This window comes from Chroicocephalus ridibundus, chromosome 6, assembly GCF_963924245.1.
Source record: "Chroicocephalus ridibundus chromosome 6, bChrRid1.1, whole genome shotgun sequence".
Classification (NCBI taxonomy): Eukaryota; Metazoa; Chordata; class Aves; order Charadriiformes; family Laridae; genus Chroicocephalus; species Chroicocephalus ridibundus.
The window spans coordinates 26,547,845-26,571,754 of record NC_086289.1 but is presented as its reverse complement, the minus strand read 5'-3'; the positions used below and the strand labels follow the sequence as shown (position 1 = coordinate 26,571,754).

Sequence of the window (23,910 nt, the reverse complement as noted above, 5' to 3'; positions counted from 1 at the left end):
GTTTTAAATTATTTAATTTGTTCATGGAGGATACAGGCAACCTGTCATGAATGCCACCTCGTGGTCATTTCCTAAATTACAGCTATCATCTCTTACCAACTAACCATTACCTCTTGCTAAAACTACAAAGGACTTCGAAAACAACGTGAGTATAATAACTGTTGGTAGCAGTTACCGATAGAGAGAGATTTTTCGTAGTCTTGTGTACTCTAATTTGTGATAAAACAGATATTTCCCCCCCCAGTTAACATTAAGCAGATACAGTAATGCTTAGAATAACAGCAATGCTTAGAAGAGGCTCAGTGTTTCCTTAGTCATTAAAAAGAATAATTGTTAAAATTAGTTAATACGTTTTTGTTCTAATATGGTTTCTTATATATATTTTAAATCAAATGTATTGGACTGATTAAAAACTGGGTTTATTAATACAGTTTCTGCCTTTTTTTTTAGGTTATGAAGCAAAACGGGTCATCAGAAATATTAAATAAACTTTACGATACAGCAATGGACAAGCTAGAGGGTGTGAAGAAAGATTATGATGCCCTAAGGAAACGGTACAATGAGAAGATCGCAAGTCACAATACAGACCTGAGCCGCCTAGAACAGGCTGAGGAGGAGAACAGACGTCTTCAGAAACAGATTGACATGTTAATGAAGCAAAGGGACACAGCAATACATTTTCAGCAGCAATATTCGACCTCTCTTAGAAGGTATAATCAGGTTTTGATCACTTCAGATGCGCTGTGAAAGCAGTAACAATTCTAATGTAGCATCTTATTTTCTCTGTGGTTGAATCACAATTATTTTTCTATTTTTTTTTCTAAAATTTCTCTCTAGTGTATGTTATCTTGGTGTGATGAGTAAGCGTGTGTTTTTATATGAGATTTTCTGGAAAGTCCTAGAAGGTGTGAGGGTGATGTTTATTTGGAGAAATGGTGCCTTTTCTCGAGAAAAAAGATTTCCCAGTTAGGGTTTTGGGATTGTATGAGGAATTTTAACCATTGTTTAGCTCGTGTGAGAAAGGGATAGTCTGCCTTTCAGGCTGTGTTTGTTCTGTTGTAGGCAGAGGAGTCAAATACAACAAAGTTATGTTAAACCTCAGATTTAGCGTTCCAAACAAACTCCTCAATGGGTGGTGAGTCTAGCAACATATGTATCTGTTTTTAAATAGAAAAAAACCCCAAGTCAGTAGGAGGATATAATTTCTAAAAGGTTTTTAGCAAATGAAGGTATTCTCAAGCATAAGTTAACTTTCCATGACATTAGAACTGCAGACCATGTGGGACTCTGAGACAGAGCTTCAGGCTGGCAACAGAGTTCACTGGATGCAGATGTCTGGGAGTCTCGCTTCCCTGGGAAGGTGCTGAAGCAGAAGGGCCCCGTCAGTATATCACACCACGCTTAACCTCTCTCTGCTCCTCCTTGATACTAAGCCTACACAAATAGCCGTGTGGGGTAGGAAAAATGCTAATATACAAAAGGACTCTAAAGAGCATCTGTGGGTGTGTTGAGAATGTTTTCACTGACATAGGTTAGGGATAATACACAACTCCCACAGACTAATGCCCAAAAATGTTGTTTTCCACATTCATAGACTTTTAGCATTTCAAAAAGGTGAGATTGAGCATAGATAACAATGTACACATGAATAGCAGGTACATCTAATTAAGTGATACATCTAATTAAGTTATAGGAGAACATGACTAATAAGAGAATAAGTTATGTAATGTAGACTGCCATGGAATCCTGAAAGTGAGGGAAAGCTTAATATATACTACAAAAAACATTCCAACCACGTTGATACATGCAGAATCTCAACATATTTGTATTAGGGCCTTGTGATTTAGGTCTCCTTGAGAGGAAGGTATGGTTTTATACTGAGCAGAGGTTTGTTTTAAGAATTTAATGAAAGATATTCATGTTCCTGTGAACCAGTGATCCAGTTATATTAATATAACTGAACTTCAGGAATTTTTGCCTTTCATTCAGTTGGCTTTGGGTCTGGACGTTTTTTTTACTTGTTTCTATTTATAGAAGCCTTTATTTGTCTTATGTTTATACCCTTTCTTCATAACCAAAACCATATTTCTCTGGGTGACTGACCAAAAATTTTTAAAATGCATTTCAGGTGGGTATAGCTTTCAGAATATAAGACTTAACAAACTTGTAGTTTGAGGATGAGTGGGTCATAAGTTGCAGCACTGATTGGTTTTTTTTGTGGTTTTGTTTTTTTTTTTTTTGTATTGCAACACTAATTATTATGAAATGCAACCACAGTCAAAATAGGTTTTAAAGAGAGCAGAAAGAGCAGAAGTCCAGTGGTGGCCCTGGTCTCATTTTGAATGAACCTTTGGCCTTAAAAAATACCAGAGAAATGTTCAGCCTTTTTTCTTTTATCTATAACATTATCACAATGAGACACAGTATATGAATGCGACCAAGATGATTTGGTTAGTAAATAGTTTGCAGATTTCAAATTAACTACGATGGCTGTCTAATTCCTATGTGCTAAAGCTTACCCTACGTGTGTGTCTGCGTTTTGAATGTGGGCTGTGGCACTTGGATAAAACTGCCCGTAGTTTGCAATTGCATTGAAGATAAGCAGGCAGACCGTGTGAGGGTTCTTTTCAGTATTGGTTGCTCCTTATAAACCCGTGCATACTGCTACTGACCCATCTAACCCTGCTACTTGCAAGCCATTCACAACAGTTGTTAGAAATGGGCTTTTCTCTACAGAAGGCATCTGTGAAAATGGGATCCAGCTGCCTATATTTCCTCCTGAGGAGGCAATGCAAGGTCAAGCAGGACCAAGGTGTTTCAGCTGGAGCTTTGCTTTCAGGGTTTTATGCAGGTTTTTATCACTATTTAATGAGTGTCCCTCTATGTCAGGGACTTTCCTTTTTGGTCAATTCCTTGTGCTAGTATGCTTGTTGTGGCTTGGTTGGGTTTTGGGGGATTTTTTTTCTTGTTTTCTTTTTCTTTCCTTAATGATTTCTTTTCTTTTTTTTTTTTTTGGCAAACATTGCCTTAAATCTTTTCTCCTCCCCTCTCTCCTGTATCTTCCCAGTGCTGTCCTTGATTTGACACCCAAATAGTTTTTAAATGTGCTGTGGGCTCTTGCATGGCAGTGAGGTTGTTTGGCGTACTGCCTGTCTTAGCGTTCTGATACAGCCTTGTACTTTTCCTATAGTATATTCTTCTTATCTTCATGCTCGCAGCTCTGAAAAGGCAAAAGAAATCCAGATTTTAATATGTTAGGTCTTCTGTACTGCCCGCCCAATGATCTCTTAAACTGAAGAATTTCCTGAGAGGAGCAGGGTGATGGTTTTGAAATTACTGGCAGATGCCTCAGTAATGCTATGGCAATGCTTTGAATACACTGAGGCTTTCAAGGAAATATTTGAAACTGGGTTTACAGCTCTCTCTTGGGAAAGGTCAGGCAACATGCTGGATTAGACAAGAAAATGCACTTTTAAACGGTGTGAGGCATGTATGTGTGTGTGAGAGACGGAAAACAAAGTCTGCCAGAGGTTTGTGGGCACCTGAAATTTGGATAACCCTAAAAGTGTCAGGTTAGGCACAATGTTTCCACCAATGACGTTTACCTGGGAGTTTTGGAAAAAACATTTAAGGAAATCTTAGTGTCCAGTTGTGGTAAAACACTGCTCTTGGGGGAAGTTCCTTTTCAAACCTAATTGTGGGTTGTCTGTGGAATTATAGTCCCACTTTTAAGAATGCTTTGTCAAAATCAACACAAAAAAAAGTTACTACTTTTCAATTAAACTTTTTTTGATTGTGCCATACTTCAGTAGGTTGTAGTGCTAAAATGTGTATGTTTTCATCTGCGTTAAATATTAAAAAATTACTTTTGACAATTTAAGATATTTTGCATTTCAGTTTTCCTGGATGATCTGTTGATGAAAGCAAACAGTAATGTTTGAATTACCTGTTTTTAGTTCCATTGTCTGCATTTTTACTGTAAGCCCGCTCTTTTCTCCTTTAAATTATCCATTGCCAACTTTGTGGCATATTTGGGCATCTGGAAGTTGTTCTGTTTTTTTCCAATTTCTGCATTTGTTTTCCTTCTTCCCACATGCCTGGGAGGGTATGTTGGCAGAGGGAATTAAATTCTAAGATGAACAGAGCTCAACACAATAAATAAGGTTAAACTTGTGCTATTAAATAATGGCAATGCTTTGCATTCCTCTTAGAATAATTTGTTAAAAATTTACTTTTAATAATTAAACTAATTCTAAATTATTTCTAACAATTTTTATGTTTCAGTTCCTTGAAGAGGTTCTCTGATATTCCTAAAGGTTTACTAATATTCTTAAAGCAAGGATACTTCTCTTTTGCAGTACTGAGAATACATTGTCTAAGATGTCCTCTGCGGTTGTGCTTTACCAATGTATGCGTTTGGTTATCCAGCCAAATCTTTTAATGTATGAAAAAGGAAAATGAGGAACAAGTATCTTATTGGCATTTCTGCTTCTTTTTAGATTTGAATCAGTACAGCAGGAACTAAGCAACGCCACAGCACAAAACAAAGAGTTGCAGAGAGAGATGGAGCGATTACAGTCGGAGGTGACAAGGTTCAAAACAATGCAGCTGAAAGCAGCAAAGGATGCAGAAAAATACAAGGAAGAAAGGGATTCAGTTTTCAATGAATACCGCCTCATAATGAGTGAGAGAGATCAAGTCATTAAAGAGGTTGATAAGCTTCAAACGGAGCTGGAGCTTGCAGAGTCCAAACTGAAGAACACTTCTTCTGAGAAGCGAGTGGCTAGTGAAGAGATGGAAGCTTTAAGACAGGTACTAGCCTGTTGTTTCGATGGGGAAGGGAAATGAGTATACATCGTTGATGCTAGAATCAGAAGTGTGTGACTGATTAATGGGAAATAGTAATGCACTGCAAAGAGGAAATTCTGTGCTGATGTTTTCCTGTAGCAGTCCTTTTTACTGTCAATTAATTAAGACTGCATGTTTGAATAGAGTACCTGTCAGTTGAAATTTTCTGATCACTTGACTTAGTTCCGTTCATTCTGCTGATAATAAATCCTTCCTTTACTGCGTTAGTCTTCTATGCCTTTTCAAGTAATGCTCTCTGTAACAATATAGCTCTAAATAGTCATTATTTTTGACTTCTAACCTCTACAGGAACCACTGGATACTATCTGCTATGACTTAAAACGGTACACGATAAAGTAGTCTCAAATATTTATGCAAAGCCTGGGCTGACATGCATGGTCTTACTCATTTGCCCTCCTTCTGCCTTTAAGCTAAAGAGGACATTTTGAAGATTTTTTTCACTAGAACTCAGGCATGCCTTCAAGCGTGTGAAACCAGAACTTTGTATTTTTAAGCGATACATTCTTGAAATGCTTATATCACAGCCATGTTATAATGATGCTGTTAAGATTTCCAACACACAATTTACTGCTCAGTTTCATTTCAGCTGACGTGCATTGACTTGACCCTTTGGTTTACAAATACTTAATTTAGCACGAAGTAGATACAAGCAAATGTATTCCATTGCCTATAAATCTCATTTTACTTTCTTCACAGCATTACATCTGAACAAAATGTCCTTTATGAAAAATTAAGGTGTGGAGCTTTTTTTAAACCACACCATTGTTGAGGAACATAATGTGGATTGTGACATACGGCATCAGAGCTTTAATAAATAACTAACTTCTGGTTTTAAGAATTTAAGAATAGTTTTCAACCCTGCGTATTTGCCTGCTAAGTAATTTAGCTTCTAGAGTGAGTGAGATTTTAATACATGTTTCATACCTGTTCTACTTTCATCAAAGCCATTATGTCCATAGCAAATGTCGGTTGTTGATGTCAGTGGAATCGGGGTAGTTGGTAAGGAATGCTAATGGCAATAGCCACGATTAGTCGTTCTGCTCCAGTTTGTTCTATCTGTCGTTGTGGCACTATGAGTAATCTGCCAAAGTGCTTTAAGGGGCAGGGAATTAAAATTTTAAAATACGTGGGTGTTCCCCCCTACCTAGATGACTTGAAGGGGTGTTTGAATGAAAGAGGCTGGGACTGGGGAGTGAGAGGCTGGCAGGGCACAGACGTGATTTTTCTTCACCCCCGGAACTGGCCCATCAGAAAGCAGAAGTAACTGCTTCTGTAATGTACTAAAAGGTGTAAAATAGCAGTACCGTGAATTTTCTTTGTGTTCCTGTTTTCCTTTCCTGTAGCTGTGAACTCATCTGCTTGTGGGCAGGTATGTTCCTGTGTCACATAGTGCTGGCTCTTGCTGCATCTGCGTTCTGCGTATTTTCATAAGGGATTTTCTACTTCTGACAAGGCAAATATTTGAAAGGTTGAAAAAATTATTGATCAAGGGATACATTCACTTGAAGTAGTATCCTGAAAAATGCCCCTACTTAAGTGGGATTATCCTGCCAGTGAATAGTTGGTGTGGTGCTTGCCAAAACGTAACTTAATGTTCTGTGCGCTCCTGGTGATGTATAGCAGCCTTGGGTGCCCTGTTACATAGCGTCCATTGAAACAGCGCTGGATCCACTTAGGTTGTTTTAAGTGTTGTTTCTTCTGTGAAACTTATACGCAGAAACTTCTTCTGTGTTTGCTGGTGCCTGGCATTTATAGATGATAGAAGAAATCTCAGGGTTTTGCACTGTGGACTGTTTTGGATTAAGTTCTCATGCGTTTGGCCACTCAAAGCAAGGGATTAGATATTATAGATTTCCCCCTCTACTTGCCCAGTGGTGTTTTTGTTTGGCATAATCTTTTGCTTCAGCAAATACTTAGAATGTCATGTTTCATCTCAGTGGTAGTCAGCTTTCCCCTCTGCTTATCCTGTATAAGGTTATTGCGCTATATTCAGATGTGAGAACTTCCTCCAAGCGTAAGAATTCTTCACAAATTCAGAATTGTTCTTCAAACCAAACCACTCTAATGTTTCCAAACAGAAGCTGTTCTAATCGGCGCCAAATGGCACATTGCCCTGTGTCGTCATGTTGTAATTTTTTGCAAATGTCACAGGAAAAAAACAGAGGTGAAATTTTACTACTGACCACCAGAGGCAATGGCTGCTCTTATTCAGATCATTTATATTGAGCATGCTGGAATAAACTGTGGCAATGTGTAGTTTTTCCAATCACCTTAAAGTACTGTAAATTCCTGTTTAATGAAGGGCTTTCTGGGAACTTTCCCTCTGCCTCGATACTTGATGACTTTCATCTGTGCTGCATGCTGGAAAAGACTTAATACTTTTGTGTAAGTTTTATACGCACATTTGAATGCACATTTTATACAGACTTTAGTTACGCTCTACAAAATGTTGCTTCCAGTACTAAAACTTGTCTGCACCACGAGATGGGTCAAGGATTTCTGTCTTCAGAGGTGAAGCCCTTTTCCCCTTTGGTAGTGGCTCACAGTTTGAGTTTGAGGTACTGAGCAACAGAAGCTCTTACTGATGTTGAAAATACTTGAGTGCGATCCACTGATATGTTTTAAGTTCACAGAGTGAGTCATTAATTCTAGTGCTGTCTGTTACTCTACAGCAAACACATCTGTTTTAATACCATCACAGAACTGTTTTAACAGCCTGACTAGCCTTAATTAGATGCCGTATCTCAAAAACAATCATGTTAGTACAGCAAAATGCAATTGCCAGCCATGCTTTAAATACTCGATCTTACTCTTTGTTAATTGTAGAGGGAAATAAAATGGAAGTCTGTTTATGACATAGTGTCTTTCTGTCCTTAGGTATTTGGATCCTTTCCTTCATTTCTTTTCAGATGTCAGTTGTATCTGGTAATGTTTTTGAGATCACAACATCAATAGTTTCCAGCCAGGAGTGCCTGTATGTAGAAGGACATGTGACTTTAACTTATGAGGAAGCTATAAGATACTTACGTAGCTGTGTTGTCTAAATTATTTCAGTCCTGTAAAATTGAGGCAGTTGCTTAAAGCTACTTGCTATCTAGTCTTATCCTTTGCCATATTTGAAACCTTTTTTTTTAAAGACCAAGTCTGACTGGTTCCTCGAAACTGTAAGTGCTCCCAGATTCTTGCTTACTTCTGACAGCACTGTGCCAATGTGATGGTGTAATATCTTTAATACCACATTTAATATTCTTTGCCAGTACTTGTATGTAATGTGGGCACAGTCTGTTCTGCTCCTGTTTTTCAGAACATTAGAGGTAAACTCTTTAGGCTTTTAAGGTGTCAGTGTGTATCCAGTTGTAAAGATGAACTGTTTCCTTCTGTACTTAACCTACTGCAAACAATGAATCTTGTTTTAGGAGCTAAACTCAGCTCTAGTGGAAAGAGATCGAGCAATTTGTGAGAGAAATGAGTTGCTGGAAAAATACTGTCATGAAGTGAAGGACAAAGCTGAGGCCCAGAAGGAACTTGACCAAGCTTGCAAGGATATAGAGACGGTGAAGGAAGAAAGAGATGTTGCCAGAAAAGAGAGAACAGAAGCTATCATCCAGAGAGACCATCTACTAAGGGAATATTATCAAGCCCGTCAGGTACTGCACTTCTTCACAGTAATTTTCAAGAGATTAGTTAAAGGTCTGGGCACACCGGGCGTCTTCCCCCTTTTCCCTGAGTCATTCTAAAATACATGTATATAAACGCATATATGTTCTTCGAGACATAGTGACGGAACTCATTTGAAAGAAATAGTCATGCTTCATACTAATTTTCTGTTTGTAAAAATAAATGGCAAATAAAATATTGTGATCCCGCAGGTGGCTAGGCAGTTTATTACCTGCTGGTAGGCTTGTTGCCACCATCTATAATGTGTGTTGTTCGTGTCTGTGACCTCAGGATGTTAACTATTTCTAATACTTCATAAAGGAAGTTAACTGAAGCGTGATTGTAAATTTTCTAATCTGGGCATGTTCTTAGTATAAATATGCAGTTCTGACAATTTATGTCTCTGTGTGGGTAGTAACAGTCTTGTAATTCTGCACACTTACTGATGCTCTTGTCTTGCGTGCGATACTAAACATCAATCCACGTGCAACTGTAAATGCTTACATAGAATGTGCTATAAAAATGCATAGCATCATAACTTTTATATTCATGAAATAACTAAGAAATATGAGATTATTTAATATTAAACTAGATACTTGGGATTGTTTTCATGAAACCTGTATTCTCTTCTCATTGAATACCAACCCTTTAACAGTGTGGGGGGAAGCAGGTAAACTACGTTTTCAGGTGTATTGGTTCTTCGTGGCAAAACTAGTGGGATTTTGGAAACTTGTGCCTTTCTCAAGGAAGCCGGCTAAGCTTGGCTGAACTTTGCTGTGACTTAGCCATGGACCTGCTCAGATGCTCACCTTTGACAGATTCCAAATCAGAATTGATATTTCAAACATAAATGTCCATTTGTTGATCTGAGTGGGTTTTTTGATTGTCTTTTTCCTGCCATTGGACTAGAAGAGAATAAAGTGATTCTTGGAAATGAGAGAGACAATCAAAAGGCCAGACGTGACTCTTCTTAGCCTCTGTTTGGTCTTATTTCTTGCAATTTTTATTTTTTAATGTTGAGGTGAGAAAATAAACCTGGGGTTAAGGTTCAGTGCTCTCTCTCTTTTTTTTTTTAATATAATTATAACTTGTTTAGAAAAAAAAAAAGAGCCTTTAAAGAATATTAATCGTGACTTAGTAGTCTCTCTTTGATATACATGCACTCATGTCTTAAAAATATTCCTCCGCAGTGTAATCTTTAATCAAATTAAAAGTCTAGTCAGATTCATTACACTTATTTATATTCTTGAAATTAAGCACACACAGTTGTTTGCAAGCCCATGGCCTTCAGTGTTTGTGGTTGGCTGTAGCCTTGTAGTTGGCTTGTGCTGCAAGCTTGGAGTATTCTCCACGGATCTCTCATACTAATGTCACCATCTCATTCGAAATAGAGAATGCTAGAGTAACAGGTTAATTTTAAAGAAAGTAATTCTTATTTAAAACAAGAAACATTCAAATAAAACTTTTTTGGAATTCTGTTGCTCTGCTTTGGGATTAAGGGACCTGTGTGAATCACAAGGCTGTGTTGTGAACGTGTACATCTAGTTGTCCCAGGGTAAATAACAGACATTAATGCAGGAAATCTGTGTTGTAACCGCTTATAGGAGTGTATCTGATTTCTAAATATCCTTGAATTTTTCTTCTGTCTGCTGAGCAGAACAAGATAGAAGCATGGAATGCCATCTCTGAAATACAAAATGTTCACTGGTGTTATTTTGAAGGGAGGATTCTTATTCATGTGGATTGTATTCACACAAATTTGTGTGCCACTGAATGAAATATATTACAACAGTTTTTTATCTCTTTTTTTTTTTCCCCCAAAGTTGCCATTAAGACAAATGAACGTTTTTTATGAAAACATGAGAATTGAATATATCAGGTAACACGCATATAGTGGAAGCTGTTTGTACATCCTTATCTAAAAATTGTGCTTAAAATACTTATCTATATTTCTTAATTCCTAGATACAAGATTCTGCTACCCTAGACATAGAAAGAGCAAACAAAGAAATTGAAATGCTTCGGAAACAGTATGAGGCAATGTCACAAGAATTGAAGGAAGCTGTCCAGGAAGCAGAAGTAGCCAAGTGTAGGAGAGACTGGGCCTTTCAAGAGCGGGATAAGATTGTTGCAGAAAGGGAAAGTATACGGTAAACGCATGCTAGATGGTACATGAGTGATCTTTGTAACACCTTGTGTGCAGTTGATGCAATTCTAGGACTTGCTGGGTTGTGCTAGCACTTTCTTCAACTTGTTGGAACTTCTGCATTAGCTGTCACGGGGTGATTTTTTTTTAATTTTTTTTTTATTGAAATTTTATAAAATAGAGGGAACCTTAAAGATACTTTGCTGTGTCTGTACATTCATACCCATAATATGTCTCTAGTAAATGCCAGCGAGCCTAACAGCACTGCTACGTAAGAACAACAAAGTATGCATTCTTTTTGTCGTGATATACCTAATCCTGCTATAGCTATAGTCCTGCAAATAATCCTTTACCTTTGGGGACATTTCACAAAAAGTACCCAACACGTTTCCCAATGGACATTTCCCAAAGGAACTAAGGGAGAATACTTCAATCGGGATTTTTTTCTGCTAGTCTAAAGAAGATAAGTAGAAATAAACTTTTGACCTAGCATATGTAATCTTTTTCTTCCTTATACTTTTTTTTTTGAGGGAGATCTTTTGAAACTGCTTTTTTAAAATTTTGCATTAGCTATGCAATGTTGTAGAACTAGTCTAAAACTTAAATAGGGTTTTAAGTAACTAAATGGAAGCTACTTTGCTTTTGAAGGACTTTGTGTGACAACTTAAGGAGGGAGAGAGACCGGGCTGTGAGTGACTTGGCTGAAGCTCTTCGCAATCTGGATGACATGAGAAAGCAGAAAAATGACGCCGTGCGTGAACTGAAGGAACTGAAGTATGTTAGAGAAATGATCAAACTGCATGGAAGTTCGTGATAAAAACTTTGGTTTGTTAGCAGTGTTCACAAGTGAATCGTGCTGTTATAGTGGTGGGGCAGCAGGTGTTCATGATAATGTATGTGGAAACACTGCCTGTATTTTTAGTTATCGTGGAAATTATTGTGATGGACCTGATCCTAAGTCTTACTATCTTAATCTTTTTATTATTAATGAGACAGATATTCCAGACTTCGTGGAGATATACTTAAGCAATATAGAATTCTTTCACTGTAGTTGGATTAACTGCAATGTAGTTCCTCCCAATTGTATTTTCTCTGGTTTATGAATGCAAGGAAGATGCGCATCATACATCATCTTGATGGGCTGTGGAAGAGGTTTTGCTGTCGGTATTTATCATGCCCCACTTGTTGTGAGCATAACTAATGCAGCTCATCTGAGAGTAAATTAAATGTATTTTAGGAGATGTTAGAAACCTAGTTGTGCACTTCAATTGTGGTAAAAAAAAAAAAAAAAGGCAAAGAAAATGTAAGACTATATAGGCTGTATATAGAAAAGGAAAGTCAATTCAATAGTTGCCCAAGAATATTGCAAAAATGGAAGCACGAGACAAATTTCTGTCATAGCTTGGAGTTTTGATTTAGGAAACAAATTATAAGGTATCTCATGATGATAACATTATGTATCAGTTTATTTAAGTGTTGTCTGTGTCTGTAAATAATTTTTTTTTTCTTTACCTAGGGAGAAGATGGAGAATCAGTTGGAAAAGGAGGCCAGATTCCGCCAATTGATGGCCCACAGTTCCCATGACTCAGCCATAGACACAGATTCTCTGGAATGGGAAACAGAAGTGGTAGAATTTGAAAAAGACAGAGTAAGTAAAAAACAAGAACTGCACTGTCTTATATATTGGATAGCTTTGAGGTCAATTATAGTATCTTGATAATAGGCATGATTAAAGATAACTCTAATCTGTACTTTTTTTTTTTAAGTTCTTTATTGTTGTTGTGGTAGGAACCACACACACATATGCAGCAAGTGTGGTAACGTCTGGATGAAAGTAGTTGACAAAACCAAGCTGTCTTACACAAGCTTTGTATTTTTCTTCATATGAATTATAAATAAAAATAGTTCCTCCATCTGATCTTGCAGGGTATCCGGGTCCATGTACTATAAAAAATGTTTTAAGTTAAACATTTAATGTTCTTAAGGTTAGTGATTCATTGCAGAAATGGCAGTTCTATGAGAGCCAAAACTTAAGATGTGATGGAAACAACAACATTAGAGAGCCCAGCCCTCTACTTTTAGGGGAAACATCACTTATAATCCATGCATAAAACAGTTAAGCTTTTACATGAAGTTATTTCTCCTACTTTTGCTCAGATTTGGTGGTTCAAAATTTTAAAATATGAAAAACATTTATTCATTATGAACTTATATTTTAGGACAACATTGCCGTCAGCTTAAAATCTGGGATGAAAGGAGATGCTGATCTCCCTTGCTTGTCTGTAGAGGGAGTTAAATCCCTTTTCCATTTTGGAATATTAAATAAAGTTCTTATGTTTAGCTTACCAGATAACCTCTACATCCTTTCATTATCCTAGCAGTACTTTTCTCCATTTAATTTTATTTTTCTTCATTGTAGTCTAGAATTTTCATTTCACTGCTTTGTATTCAAGTCTTGAATGCAGTTCTATTTGAAATTTTTGTCTGGCACAGCACGTTGTTTGATAATAGTAATTTTTTTAACCACATAGAACACACAGGTGGTCTTCCAGATTGTGTTTCATTTATGACAGCTTTTGCATATACCAGAATTTCTTTGTCATTCCTGAATGACAAAGTTTGTGGTTTAATGCTGTCAAATTAAATCCCTTTTATTTTACTGCAATATTCGGGGTCATCTTTTTTATGCTCTGCCAATCTGTCTGTGTTCTGACAGTGCATCCCAATAGAGCCACTCAGACATTCCTTTTCTGATACTAAAAATATCATTTAGTATTATTATATGTTGAAATATAGAGATTGAAAAGACTATATGAACTGACTACCAATGCTAATCCGTCAGGACCACCATCTGTAAATTCTTCCTGGAATAACAATTTCTCTTTCACCATGCTTTTTCATCTCTTTTGACCAGCTCCTTTCTCATCGAATTTTGTGCGTTGCCATCCTCTCCACTTTAACTGGGATTACAATTGCTGCTATCAAAATATAGTAATAATATTCTGCCAACCTTGATTAGATGTATGGGAAAATCCTTGCTGACCTACCAGTATTTGAATTCCGGGGTGGAGATTATAGAGTTGAATAAACTTAAATCCTTTTATTTTTGCTTCAGCTTCACCTATCTGCTTAAGCTGGTGTTTTACATAAAAACTCAGCTCAAAACTGAGAGCAATAATATTCGCTTTTCAGCTCTGAGGCTGTGCATTGATACTGTAATATCTACTCAATATTTGTTTATGGCAGCCCTGTGCTCTTCCGTATGAACTTTCTTCTTACATGGAACATTTGGAAGATTTTTGCATATTTTTGGCAGGCTTAGCTTAATTTTATTTCTGGTAAATATTAATATTTTTACATGTATTGTATTCAGTTTCCCTGAAGACTTTCTGCTCTTCTGATTTTAAGGGGATTAGTCATTGAACCATGTCTAGAACCGTGCCTTATGTCTGATTTAAGCTCTGTTTAATTTTTGTATGTTAGATTTTAAATTTCAAGTGTCATCTCCCTTTAGTATACTGAGATGGTTGGTCCAGTTAATTTCAAATTCTCTAATTTTTGTAAGTGTACTATTTAACACTGAAAGTAGTAATAATAAATCAGCGTTTGAGCAGTTGGTCCCAGTTTTTTCTTTAACTTTTTTTTTTTTTTTACAGTGACCTTGCCATTTACCAAAGCAAACAGTAATTAAAATTTCCCTGTTTGATTCAATGACTGATTTATTCAAGAAGCTTATGACTTTTCACGTAGAGGATGATCTGTTTTGGACCAGGGCTGGTAGAATATCGCCTCTAATCTGTATTTAGAAATGTCTTTTTTTCTGGTCTTAGCCACATCAAAGCGGACATCTTTCAGAGTTCATCACTAAGACAGAGTAATGTTTCCTTACTTTTACAATGTTTTTTTCCCTAGGTAGTGCCCGTTCCTGGGGAACGTGTCCTTGTTCTCTCATTACACATCCAGCATCTTCCTTAAGCCAGGTTATACATGTCTGAACATGCTTTCCTGCATGATCTTCTGCTTTCCTATTCCTTTTTGGTGAAATTCCCCTTCTGCATCATTTCAGCCTTAATGTGAGAGAGAGAAGGATCGTTCTAATGCTAGAGGATGCCTAGTAACTAATGGAATTGGGAGCTTATATATTGAAGTACAATATTTTAAAAACTTGTCTAAAACACGTACTCTGTAAATATTAAGTGCATAGTACAAACATGCAGTAATGCCTCTTGCTAACAGACAGCGGCACAAGGGCTGCCAGGGCAGTTGAGTCACTTGTTAATAACATTTATTAGGATGATATGGACTTGAAAGCGCTCGGCTTTGATGTGGCAGAAGGCGTAAATGAACCGTACCTCCCTGGAGACTGTGGGATCTTCGTTACCAAAGTAGACAAAGGAAGTATCGCTGATGGTCGATTAAGGTAGGGTTTGAATTTGCAAAATGCTTGTCTTCTGTTGATCATAATAAACTAATATGAGCATATTGTAAATAGTCTTCAGTTTTTCCCATTTTTTTAAAGTTCTTTTTTATCATTGGTCACACGTATATTATTAATGTTGGTTGAAAAAACACACTGAGAAGACCAATGCCTAAAAGCATTACAAAAATTAAATGCTATTTGACTCATCTCTTAAAACTCACCAGGATTTGAAATGTTCTTCTGTTTCTCTGTGTCTCACTCGACTTATTTAATTTCCTCAAACTTTGATCTATTTATTTAAATTTCGGGAAAGACCTGAGGGTGAGTTATTTTGTGGAAGGGCAGGGGGAAAGGAATAGAGCAAGGGATAATTTGAAACCTGCTCCTGTTCTTAGTGTTGATAGGAGGTTTTTAACCACTCTCTTCTGTCCAAAGAGTTGCTTTTGAATAAGGAGCAGTCATGACTGATTTGAGGATGTACTTTTGCTAGGGAAGTGCAAACCAGAAGTCCTGGTTTTCATTTAGCTTTTCATTTAATGCATTTTTATTTAATACTTTTTCAGGAAAGGAGAACTCCAGATAATTAAGGATTAGCATATTGAGATCAGCTCTGTTGCATCCCTTTTCATGAATGTTATTCGTGTGCTGCGTCCAGCTAAGTTTGCTTGTAACACTGATCTGATTATTTCTGTTTATCTGCCAGAGTGAATGATTGGTTACTGAAGATCAATGATGTAGATCTTACTAATAAGGATAAAAAGCAAGTTATAAAAGCTGTTTTAAATGGAGGAGGTGTAATTAACATGGTGGTTCGAAGAAGGAAGTCCTTAGGTGGGCGAGTGATAACACCTCTTCACATCAATGTTTCCGGACATAAAGGTAACAGCTATAAAGGCTGCATATATAAATGGTACGCGTTTGTTCAGCCGAAAATGGCTTGGCATAAAGTTACCTGTTCTGATCCTCTGCTTAAGTCCCACTAAAACTGTTACTGCCTCTTAGATAGGGATTTGCATTAATTGTTTCTAACAAACTAAGAATGCTCATGTTGATGATGGCTTTATTCTGTAAGTACAGGTTTTCTTTTTTGTTCTTGGGTGGGTTTTGGTTTTAGCTTTTTTCATACTTAGTTCTGGTTAGCTGCCTGTCTGGAGTGTTACTGACAGTCTAAACAAGACTCTTAAATCCTTCAGTCACCCCACGTTTGTATGATTATTTGTATGATTGTATTAAATTTTGGGATATATCCCTATTATCCCCCATTGTGTTCTTATTTCTATAAAAGGGTTTTCAGAAATTGAAATTCAATTGGTTTTTTGTGCAGGCAGTTAAGACATGCTGTTTGAGCAAGGTATCTGAATTACAGGAGTAAATTCGTGTTTATTTTGTGTATTTCAGATAGTGGGGTCAGTCTAGAAAATGGAGTATTTGTTGCTGCTGTTGTGCCCGGAAGCCCAGCTGCCAAAGAGGGTTCCCTTACTGTGGGAGATAGAATAATTGCTGTAAGTCTTAAGAATGCATTCTCCTCTTTTAATTTTTTATTTATTTTAAAGTGTTATCATTGAATGTTACTCTTTAAGATCCCAAACTTTCCAATTATTTTTTTTACTTTTGATATATTATACCCTTTTTGTATATTTATTATAAATTAATGTGTTTGTAGGCTGAGTGATTTATATAATGTGCAGGTTGTTTGCTACGCTTAGTTCATATGAGAATTTTTGACACAGGCACCGACTTACTCTTCACACTTGGCTTTTTGATAATGATACTTGTGATTTTTTTTTTTATACTGAATAGGAAAGGTCAGTTCCAAAAAGACATCCCTTGGCTGGATGAAAGGTTTCTTGTCTTTTAAATTATGATATCACAGATGTCATCCTTTTGGAGGGGAAGTTTTTCCCTGTGTGCATTTGCAGCCTTAAACAACCTGTCTGATTTATGAGCCCCTGCGAAGCGGAAGGTCATTACTGTCCGTGTACAAATGCATAGAGAGAGGCTAATGTAGTGAAACAAGTGTTGTTACACTGTGTTTCCAGTAGGAATAGCAAAATTGTAGTTAAGCAGCTTGTGTTTTTAGTGGAGAATGGAAAAAGACACAGGACAAGGTCAACCAGACTTCAGTCATGGATACATAAAAAACTAGTGTTTTCCCTGTCAGAGATGCCAGAGGTGCTACCTTAGGATGCTCCCCACGTGCTACCTTTGATTTACAGATGTCTGTTTTGTTTTTTTTTTTGTGTTTAGATCAATGGCATTGCACTAGATAATAAGTCGCTTACTGAATGTGAAGCTTTGCTACGAAACTGTAGGGATTCCCTTACCCTGTCACTGATGAAGGTGAGTAGGAGAAACTAAATTTGCAGAATTTTCTTGAACTGTTACAGAATTATTTCAGTTGTTCAGGGAAGAGTATATGAAAAAATGAATATATCATCATGGGAAAGTCTCTGTTAAAAATAAGACTATCTGGATGCATTTCACTGTTGTACACTCAACAGTTATTTCTAAAGTAAGGCTATTGTGGCATCTGGTAGGAAATGAAACTTATTTATTGTTCTTACTTCTTTCCCATTTGTTTGCTGGTCACATGAAATGACTTCCAGCACAATTGCTTCTTTCTTCTTGGTTTCTGCTTCAGAGCTTCAGCAGTTCTGCACATGAAAGATAAACTCCCGCCTGACTACAGAAAGGTTTGCTTTTAGTCAGGAGGGAGTTGTGCAGAAAACTGAACTCTGGCTATCATGAGAATTAAGTACAAGGCTTTCTTTTTCAGGCGTATTGCCATAAAAATATTATTCTGTTTTGCTTATTGAGGTTAGAATCCCGTTATCGTGGGCTTGTCACACGGGCTTTGAGAGTGATAATTTCAGCTCCAGAGAGCTTGAGGTTTTAAGAAAGTAAAAAGATAAAATGTTCAAGGGAAAATGGGCAATGAAAGATGACTTAATAGCATCACTTAACAGAGGTAAAAGTAGAATGCAGGTCCCTTCAATGTCAGTATGGTGCTTCTGCCACGATGTGGAATTGCTCTGAAAATGTTTCAGAAAATTTTCTGACTTCATTTTATATGATGTTCTGTGCTTTGCATCTGCAAGACTTTATTAAACCTTTCCCAACCATATCTATGCATGTGTCAGTGTATATTCAGGTATAGGTAAACAAGGAGGCTAGAATATGCCTCATACTAAACAGAAGTCAGCCATAATAATAAGGCCATAACTTGTTTGGGTTTTTTTTGTTTTGTTTTAGATTTTTCCTCAGAGTTCATCCTGGAGCGGTCAAAATATATTTGAAAATCTGAAGGACTCAGAAAAAATTTCAAACTGTAGGGTTCATGCATCAGAGATACAAACCCAAAATAAAAGAAATCTGAAACTCAACAGCTCAACACAGACTGACATTTTCAATCCAGACATCATGGATGGCAAGAAGGACCAGAGTGATCAGGGTAGCGGTTCATTTTGTGATCATAAACCTTTCCCGAATAACACATTACGAGTAGACTCTCATAGGAACACCGTGCACAGTTGCCACAGTAATTCGGAACACAGTCTCAGCTCATTCAGCCCAGAGACATATGGGGACCGAGGCTTTGGAGCTGTTGACTTGGACAACCGGAGGCTGCCTTATGAGCCTGCAGGAGCTGACTGCATGATGGTTGAGACTGCGTTCGACAAAGGACATGGAACTAAGCATAGCGGTGGTACCTGGCCAAAAGTCATGGTTAATATCTCAGCAACAGAAACAGAAAAGTTCTCTGTGTACAAAAAGCCAAAACAAAGGAAATCTATTTTTGATCCTGATACTTTCAAAAGACCACCAACCCCTCCCAAGCTGGAGTACCTTTCCCCTAATCAGGTGACAGGCCATTCACCTCAGCCATCAAAAGCTGAAGTGGCTTCAACTCCTCCAACTCCTCCTAAGAGAAGTGACTCTATCAAGTTTAAACATAAACAGCAGGCAAGCTCTGCATCAGAGTCTACGGTAACAACTGGATCACCACCCACCAGCCCAGCCACTGCCCAAGCTCCAGTTTCCTTGGCACTTAAACAGGACTCTGCTACTCTCAAGGGGCGCAGCAGGAACACTGGGCATTATTATCGGGAGGAGGGTATTGACTGCACTCATCTCTCTTCAAGGAAATCCTGTGAAGATGACATTGGCTTTCAAAGAGTTGAAGAGCCAGAAATTAAAAGACCAAGGCCAAAATCGGCTCCTGCACTGAGGCATAAAATGACCCCTATGCCCATTCCTAATCCTGCGCTTCAGGTAGAAACTTCATATATTGAAGCACAAAACTAGAAACCTTGAAGTCTATTTTCAGTGTGGTTTTGGGTCCCCAGTTACATACAGTAACAGGAGAAGCATAGCCTGTTCTCAAAATCCAGGTCCCCTGACAAACTACCCCAGACTCGGTTGTCACTTTGCGGTATAACAAAATTCAAAACCAATTCTTGGAGTTGCAGTTTTTAACAGGCAGTGGGGGCCACCAAACGGAATGATAGGCTTTGGCTTAGTAGGCATATCTTGGGTTTTAATGCTGCTTGATGGAAGATCAGGGCTCTTTCCTGTATGTTTTTGGCAACCTGAAGAAAAATTAAAAATAAATAAACAAAAATGCAAAGAAACAGTTTTAGAAAAGCTGAAAATAGGGCCTCCTAAGTTTTCCAGAAATCAGATTGGTTGCCCAGCTTACTGCACAACTTAATGGAAAAAGGTATACCATTCGCAGTGTTGTTTTTTCTAAGTCTTTCTATGTGTCTAAATAATTTTGTAAATCTAATCTGAAATTCGTAGGCTGTTAGGGACATTACACTGTAAAGACGGACTGTTTATGAGAATGTGGTTTAATAATACAGTTCAAACTGAGGATATAATTTGTTAGAATAAACAAACCCTCTGTGGAGATTGTGGGTCATGTTTTAACAGAGTAGGTGGAAAAAACATTTTATGTGGTCTAGGAAGACGAACCTACTTAGATGAGTACGTTATATAAAGTGGCATAAGCAATCGTGTAGTTTCAGGTCCACTGCCTCCGGTGGCAGATACAGGTTTATTTTTTTTCCCCAACTAAAATCTGGAGTTTCAAAAAGTGTTATTTTTGCTTGTATATAATCACATCATAATGACTTAGAATATCATATTCTTTGCCTGTACTTGTTTATGCCTGGATAATCCCACACTTTTCATGGAGCTTTAGAAGCAATAGAGATAGCAGAGCTGAATTGGAAGTAGTGGAAGGTTTGAAGCCATGTTCTGCAAAAATGCTGGTATAAGAGAACAACTGGCAATTTTGTTTGTCTTTTTTTGGCTTCTTCCATTGTATTGGGAAAAAGTAGTTACAGAGAGCTTTAAGCCTTTTTTATAAAAGTGTCCATCAAATTCTGCCTTATCAATAACAGAAAAGCATAAGGGTTTAATTTTGTATCTGAAATCAGACGATTTATTCTGAACAGGTCTGAAGAGCAGTATGGCTAGGAGAAAGGTTATGGTTTTTCATCAAAAATTGCACCACAAGAAGCAAAGGCAGGCATATTCTAATGTCAGTTTTTGGCATGTATATAACAACAAAACAAAATCAATCTATTGAACACATTTGGATACGGGGTGTTTGCTTTACACAGAATATCAAGTTGGTCCATTAGCACTGATACTCCCATGCTACATTATAGTGCATCGTCACGAGCAGATTATGTTGTCCTGGTTATGACTGTAGTAATATTCCTATAGTAAGTGAAGAGTTTCCAACTGTGACAAGGACACATGTAGGTGGGGATTTACACATAAGAAATTTGTTAGCTGGAACAGAGGGCGTGGTTTTGGCATTCACTGTTTAAAAGACCAGAAAGGATTGATAAAGGCATATTACAGTTGTTTCTACATATTGCGCAAGTGATTATGGCAGATATCATATCGGTATTGGTTTGAAGCGAAGAAGAAAACTGTATAAAAGAACTATAAAGTCATAATTTATTGGTTTTAAGGTTATTTGATGTAGTAGTTAATTTACGTTCCTAGGCTGAAATTAGGACAAAGTTCTGTGACTATTATATTATTTTTTTTTTATCTTCCTTAATTTCTCCCCCACCCTCACAGAAACTGGTAACTCTAAAGTTGTTGTTGACTAGAGAGCAGAAGTGATGTTCTGCTTCAAAGAGCGGACACCATTCACTCTGAAAATTTCTCTGTGGTGGAACTCTTTGTGCACTACAACTACATCAGGTTGTGTAACCGTAGTGTCCAGTCTGCATGTATTCATTGCTGAAGCAGTGTTTATAATATCAAAAATATGTATATACAATATGCAGTGTAGTTGAATTCATAGCCATATTGGGTGGTATCGATTTCCTTAATTGTGTATTTACACAGTTAAGTTTGTGTACTTTGATAAGTTGATAAATTTAAGAGAACTTTCATCCCTGAGTAGGTGGTGCAATTACTAATACACCTGTGGTCGTGATCAAGTGTTGGTTCTAAGAAGGAACCTCTGCATTTTATAGTCTTTGTGCTCGCAGTAACAGCTCGTTTAATTAAAATACTGCTGTCATAAAAACTGTAAGTACCTTTTCAACCTTTCCAGTAACTTTTTTTCACTTATTACATACTTCAGTGTCACGTTTTGTGTGGTACATTTCAGGTGTGTAAACTCCGCATGCTGAGCCCTGAACTTGTAGCTCTCTAGAATCACTGTCGGTAACTGAGCTATTCTTGTGTTTCTTAACCCACGGGTGTCTACTCAGTATGTACAGAACAGAAGTTGTGATGGTTCCAAAATCTGAATTGCTCTGTTGAAGAGAGGTTGCTCCACACATATCTGAAAATACAGGCATAAAACGTTTTCTGTCTTGTTAGTCAGGTCTTCTTTAGGAAACGCTTGCAGTAGTGGCTGACATAACAGTTGAAATGTCCTGGGAAAGCAGTATTTAAAAGGAGAAACATAACTAAATGCTGGGTGTTTTATTGTGAAGGAAAACATACCAGTTAAGTTGCAAACATTGGCCTAAAAAGATTACAAAATGATAAAAAGAAATAACGGAGCAAGATGGAGGAAGGAAAGGGTAGAAGTGAATACCATCATTGAAAGATAAAGGTGTAACAAGCACTGTGGTGGCGAGCACGTTCTGGAATAGATACTAGAAAGTTTGAAGTTGCTTACTGCCTACAAAATTTCTCTCTCATTTTTTTTTCTTCTGGGTCTCCAACTTCCTGTAATTAAATTTCTGTGTTTTTGTAGGTGCAGAAGTATGCTCCAGCTAGTGAGGAGCATCTGTCTGCAGAGCTACAGGAATGGGCACCGTATTCACCAAAACGGTCTGCTAGGCACAGCGATGGCTTTGTGCCTGCCGCCTTATACGCTGGCAGCATGTCAGCAGGTGAGTGACAGAACTCCTACTTTGTAGGAATGCCCCAAGGAATTTGTCCATATTGGACAGTATTGGGATTGATTGTGATAAGTGCAGAACAAACATGACTCACAAAACACATTTCCATGGTCTGTTGGAATCTGAACATGGGCTGCTCAGCTTTTGGGCTGTGAAGAAGTGAAACCTGTTTAAGAACCATTAAGGAAACTGAGCAACTCCTGGATGAAGGATTTGTGTTTCACCAGTTTCTGTGCAGAGGAGTTTTGAATACATAAGTGGTGAACAAGATGTAGCCTATACATTAGGGAGACAAGGAAGATTTCCAGTATTTTTGATAGCAAACAGTAAATGGAGGTGTCCCAAGCTTTTGATGCTTAACTTCAGAAATAATTCCAAGGAAAAACATCTGATCTTCAGAAAGTTTTGCCTGTTGGAAATCAAATACTTGGAGTATCTCAAGTTGAGTGCCCAAGCTAGTTGTGATCTTAATCTAAATTAAAGATTAGATGCCAGTGTGTTTGAGATACTAAGCTGCTGAAGAGGGGACTCACAAGCAGCTCACACAGAAATCAGTATAATCAGGTAAAACAGAAAAGGGTTGGTGTGTTGTCTCAGTTGATCAAACAGGTGTTGGTATTGAGGTTCATGTTAGTGGCTTTTAAATCAGCACACACTAAATGGGATGCTTCAGGAGCTAATTAGGTTACTGTACGCTAGTTGCTTTTAACTGGTCAAGAAGCATTTACTTAGACCTGGTAAACTTGTTCCCAGATGGATTGTTCAGTCTTTAGTGTAGCAGCTGCATACGAAACTTGATTTTCAAATTAAGACAGTGTTGGCTTTTATGAGTTTACCCTCAATTCTTTGGAAAGCCCCAAACTCCTGCATGTTCTAGAAATTACGGAACATTTTCTTCTTACTGGAGACCCTGAAAGATGTAATGACTTGTGTATCTGAAACAACAAACAGCTTGCAACCCTGTTGTCCCAATCAATTTTCAAAATGTAAAGACGTGCTCAAGAGTAGCTCAGATCAAAGAAGCTTTTGCTCTTCTTTGACTTCTTTTACTCTTTTCTCCCTCTTTTAATACTTCTTCTACTATCATTAAAAGAGAGAGAAAGGTATTATTCCTAACTGAAAGCTTTATCCTATCATGACACCTTTGCATAATAACCCAGTCAAGTCAAACCTACATTCAACAATATGATTTTATCTCTTGAAATGTGAACAAGTTTTTGCTATTGTGTTCTGTGCTACCAACTCATTTAAGAGGAAATTGGTCAAATAGACTTTGGTCGAATCGTAGAATAGGTTTGGGTTGGAAGGGACCTTTGAAGGTCATCTAGTCCAACCCCCCTACAATGAGCAGGGACATTTTCAACTAGATCAGGTTGCTCAGAGCCCCGTCCAACGTGACCTTGAATATTTCCAGGGATGGGGCATCTACCACC

The 23,910-nt window shown here is 37.5% G+C and overlaps 1 protein-coding gene across 4 annotated transcripts in view; it reads left to right on the top strand.

Moving 5' to 3' along the window:
- Positions 1-23,910, top strand: part of DLG5 (discs large MAGUK scaffold protein 5) — a 113,152-nt gene that overhangs the window by 65,751 nt on the left and 23,491 nt on the right. For all 4 annotated transcript variants that reach the window (XM_063338000.1, XM_063338001.1, XM_063338002.1 and 1 more), the window contains exons 6-17: positions 451-710; positions 4,500-4,812; positions 8,286-8,516; positions 10,491-10,675; positions 11,320-11,445; positions 12,188-12,320; positions 14,965-15,092; positions 15,796-15,971; positions 16,491-16,594; positions 17,340-17,432; positions 18,345-19,364; positions 22,330-22,468. In XM_063338000.1, the coding sequence (XP_063194070.1) occupies positions 451-710; positions 4,500-4,812; positions 8,286-8,516; positions 10,491-10,675; positions 11,320-11,445; positions 12,188-12,320; positions 14,965-15,092; positions 15,796-15,971; positions 16,491-16,594; positions 17,340-17,432; positions 18,345-19,364; positions 22,330-22,468 (2,908 nt within the window). The remainder of the gene's footprint in view (positions 1-450; positions 711-4,499; positions 4,813-8,285; positions 8,517-10,490; positions 10,676-11,319; positions 11,446-12,187; positions 12,321-14,964; positions 15,093-15,795; positions 15,972-16,490; positions 16,595-17,339; positions 17,433-18,344; positions 19,365-22,329; positions 22,469-23,910) is intronic.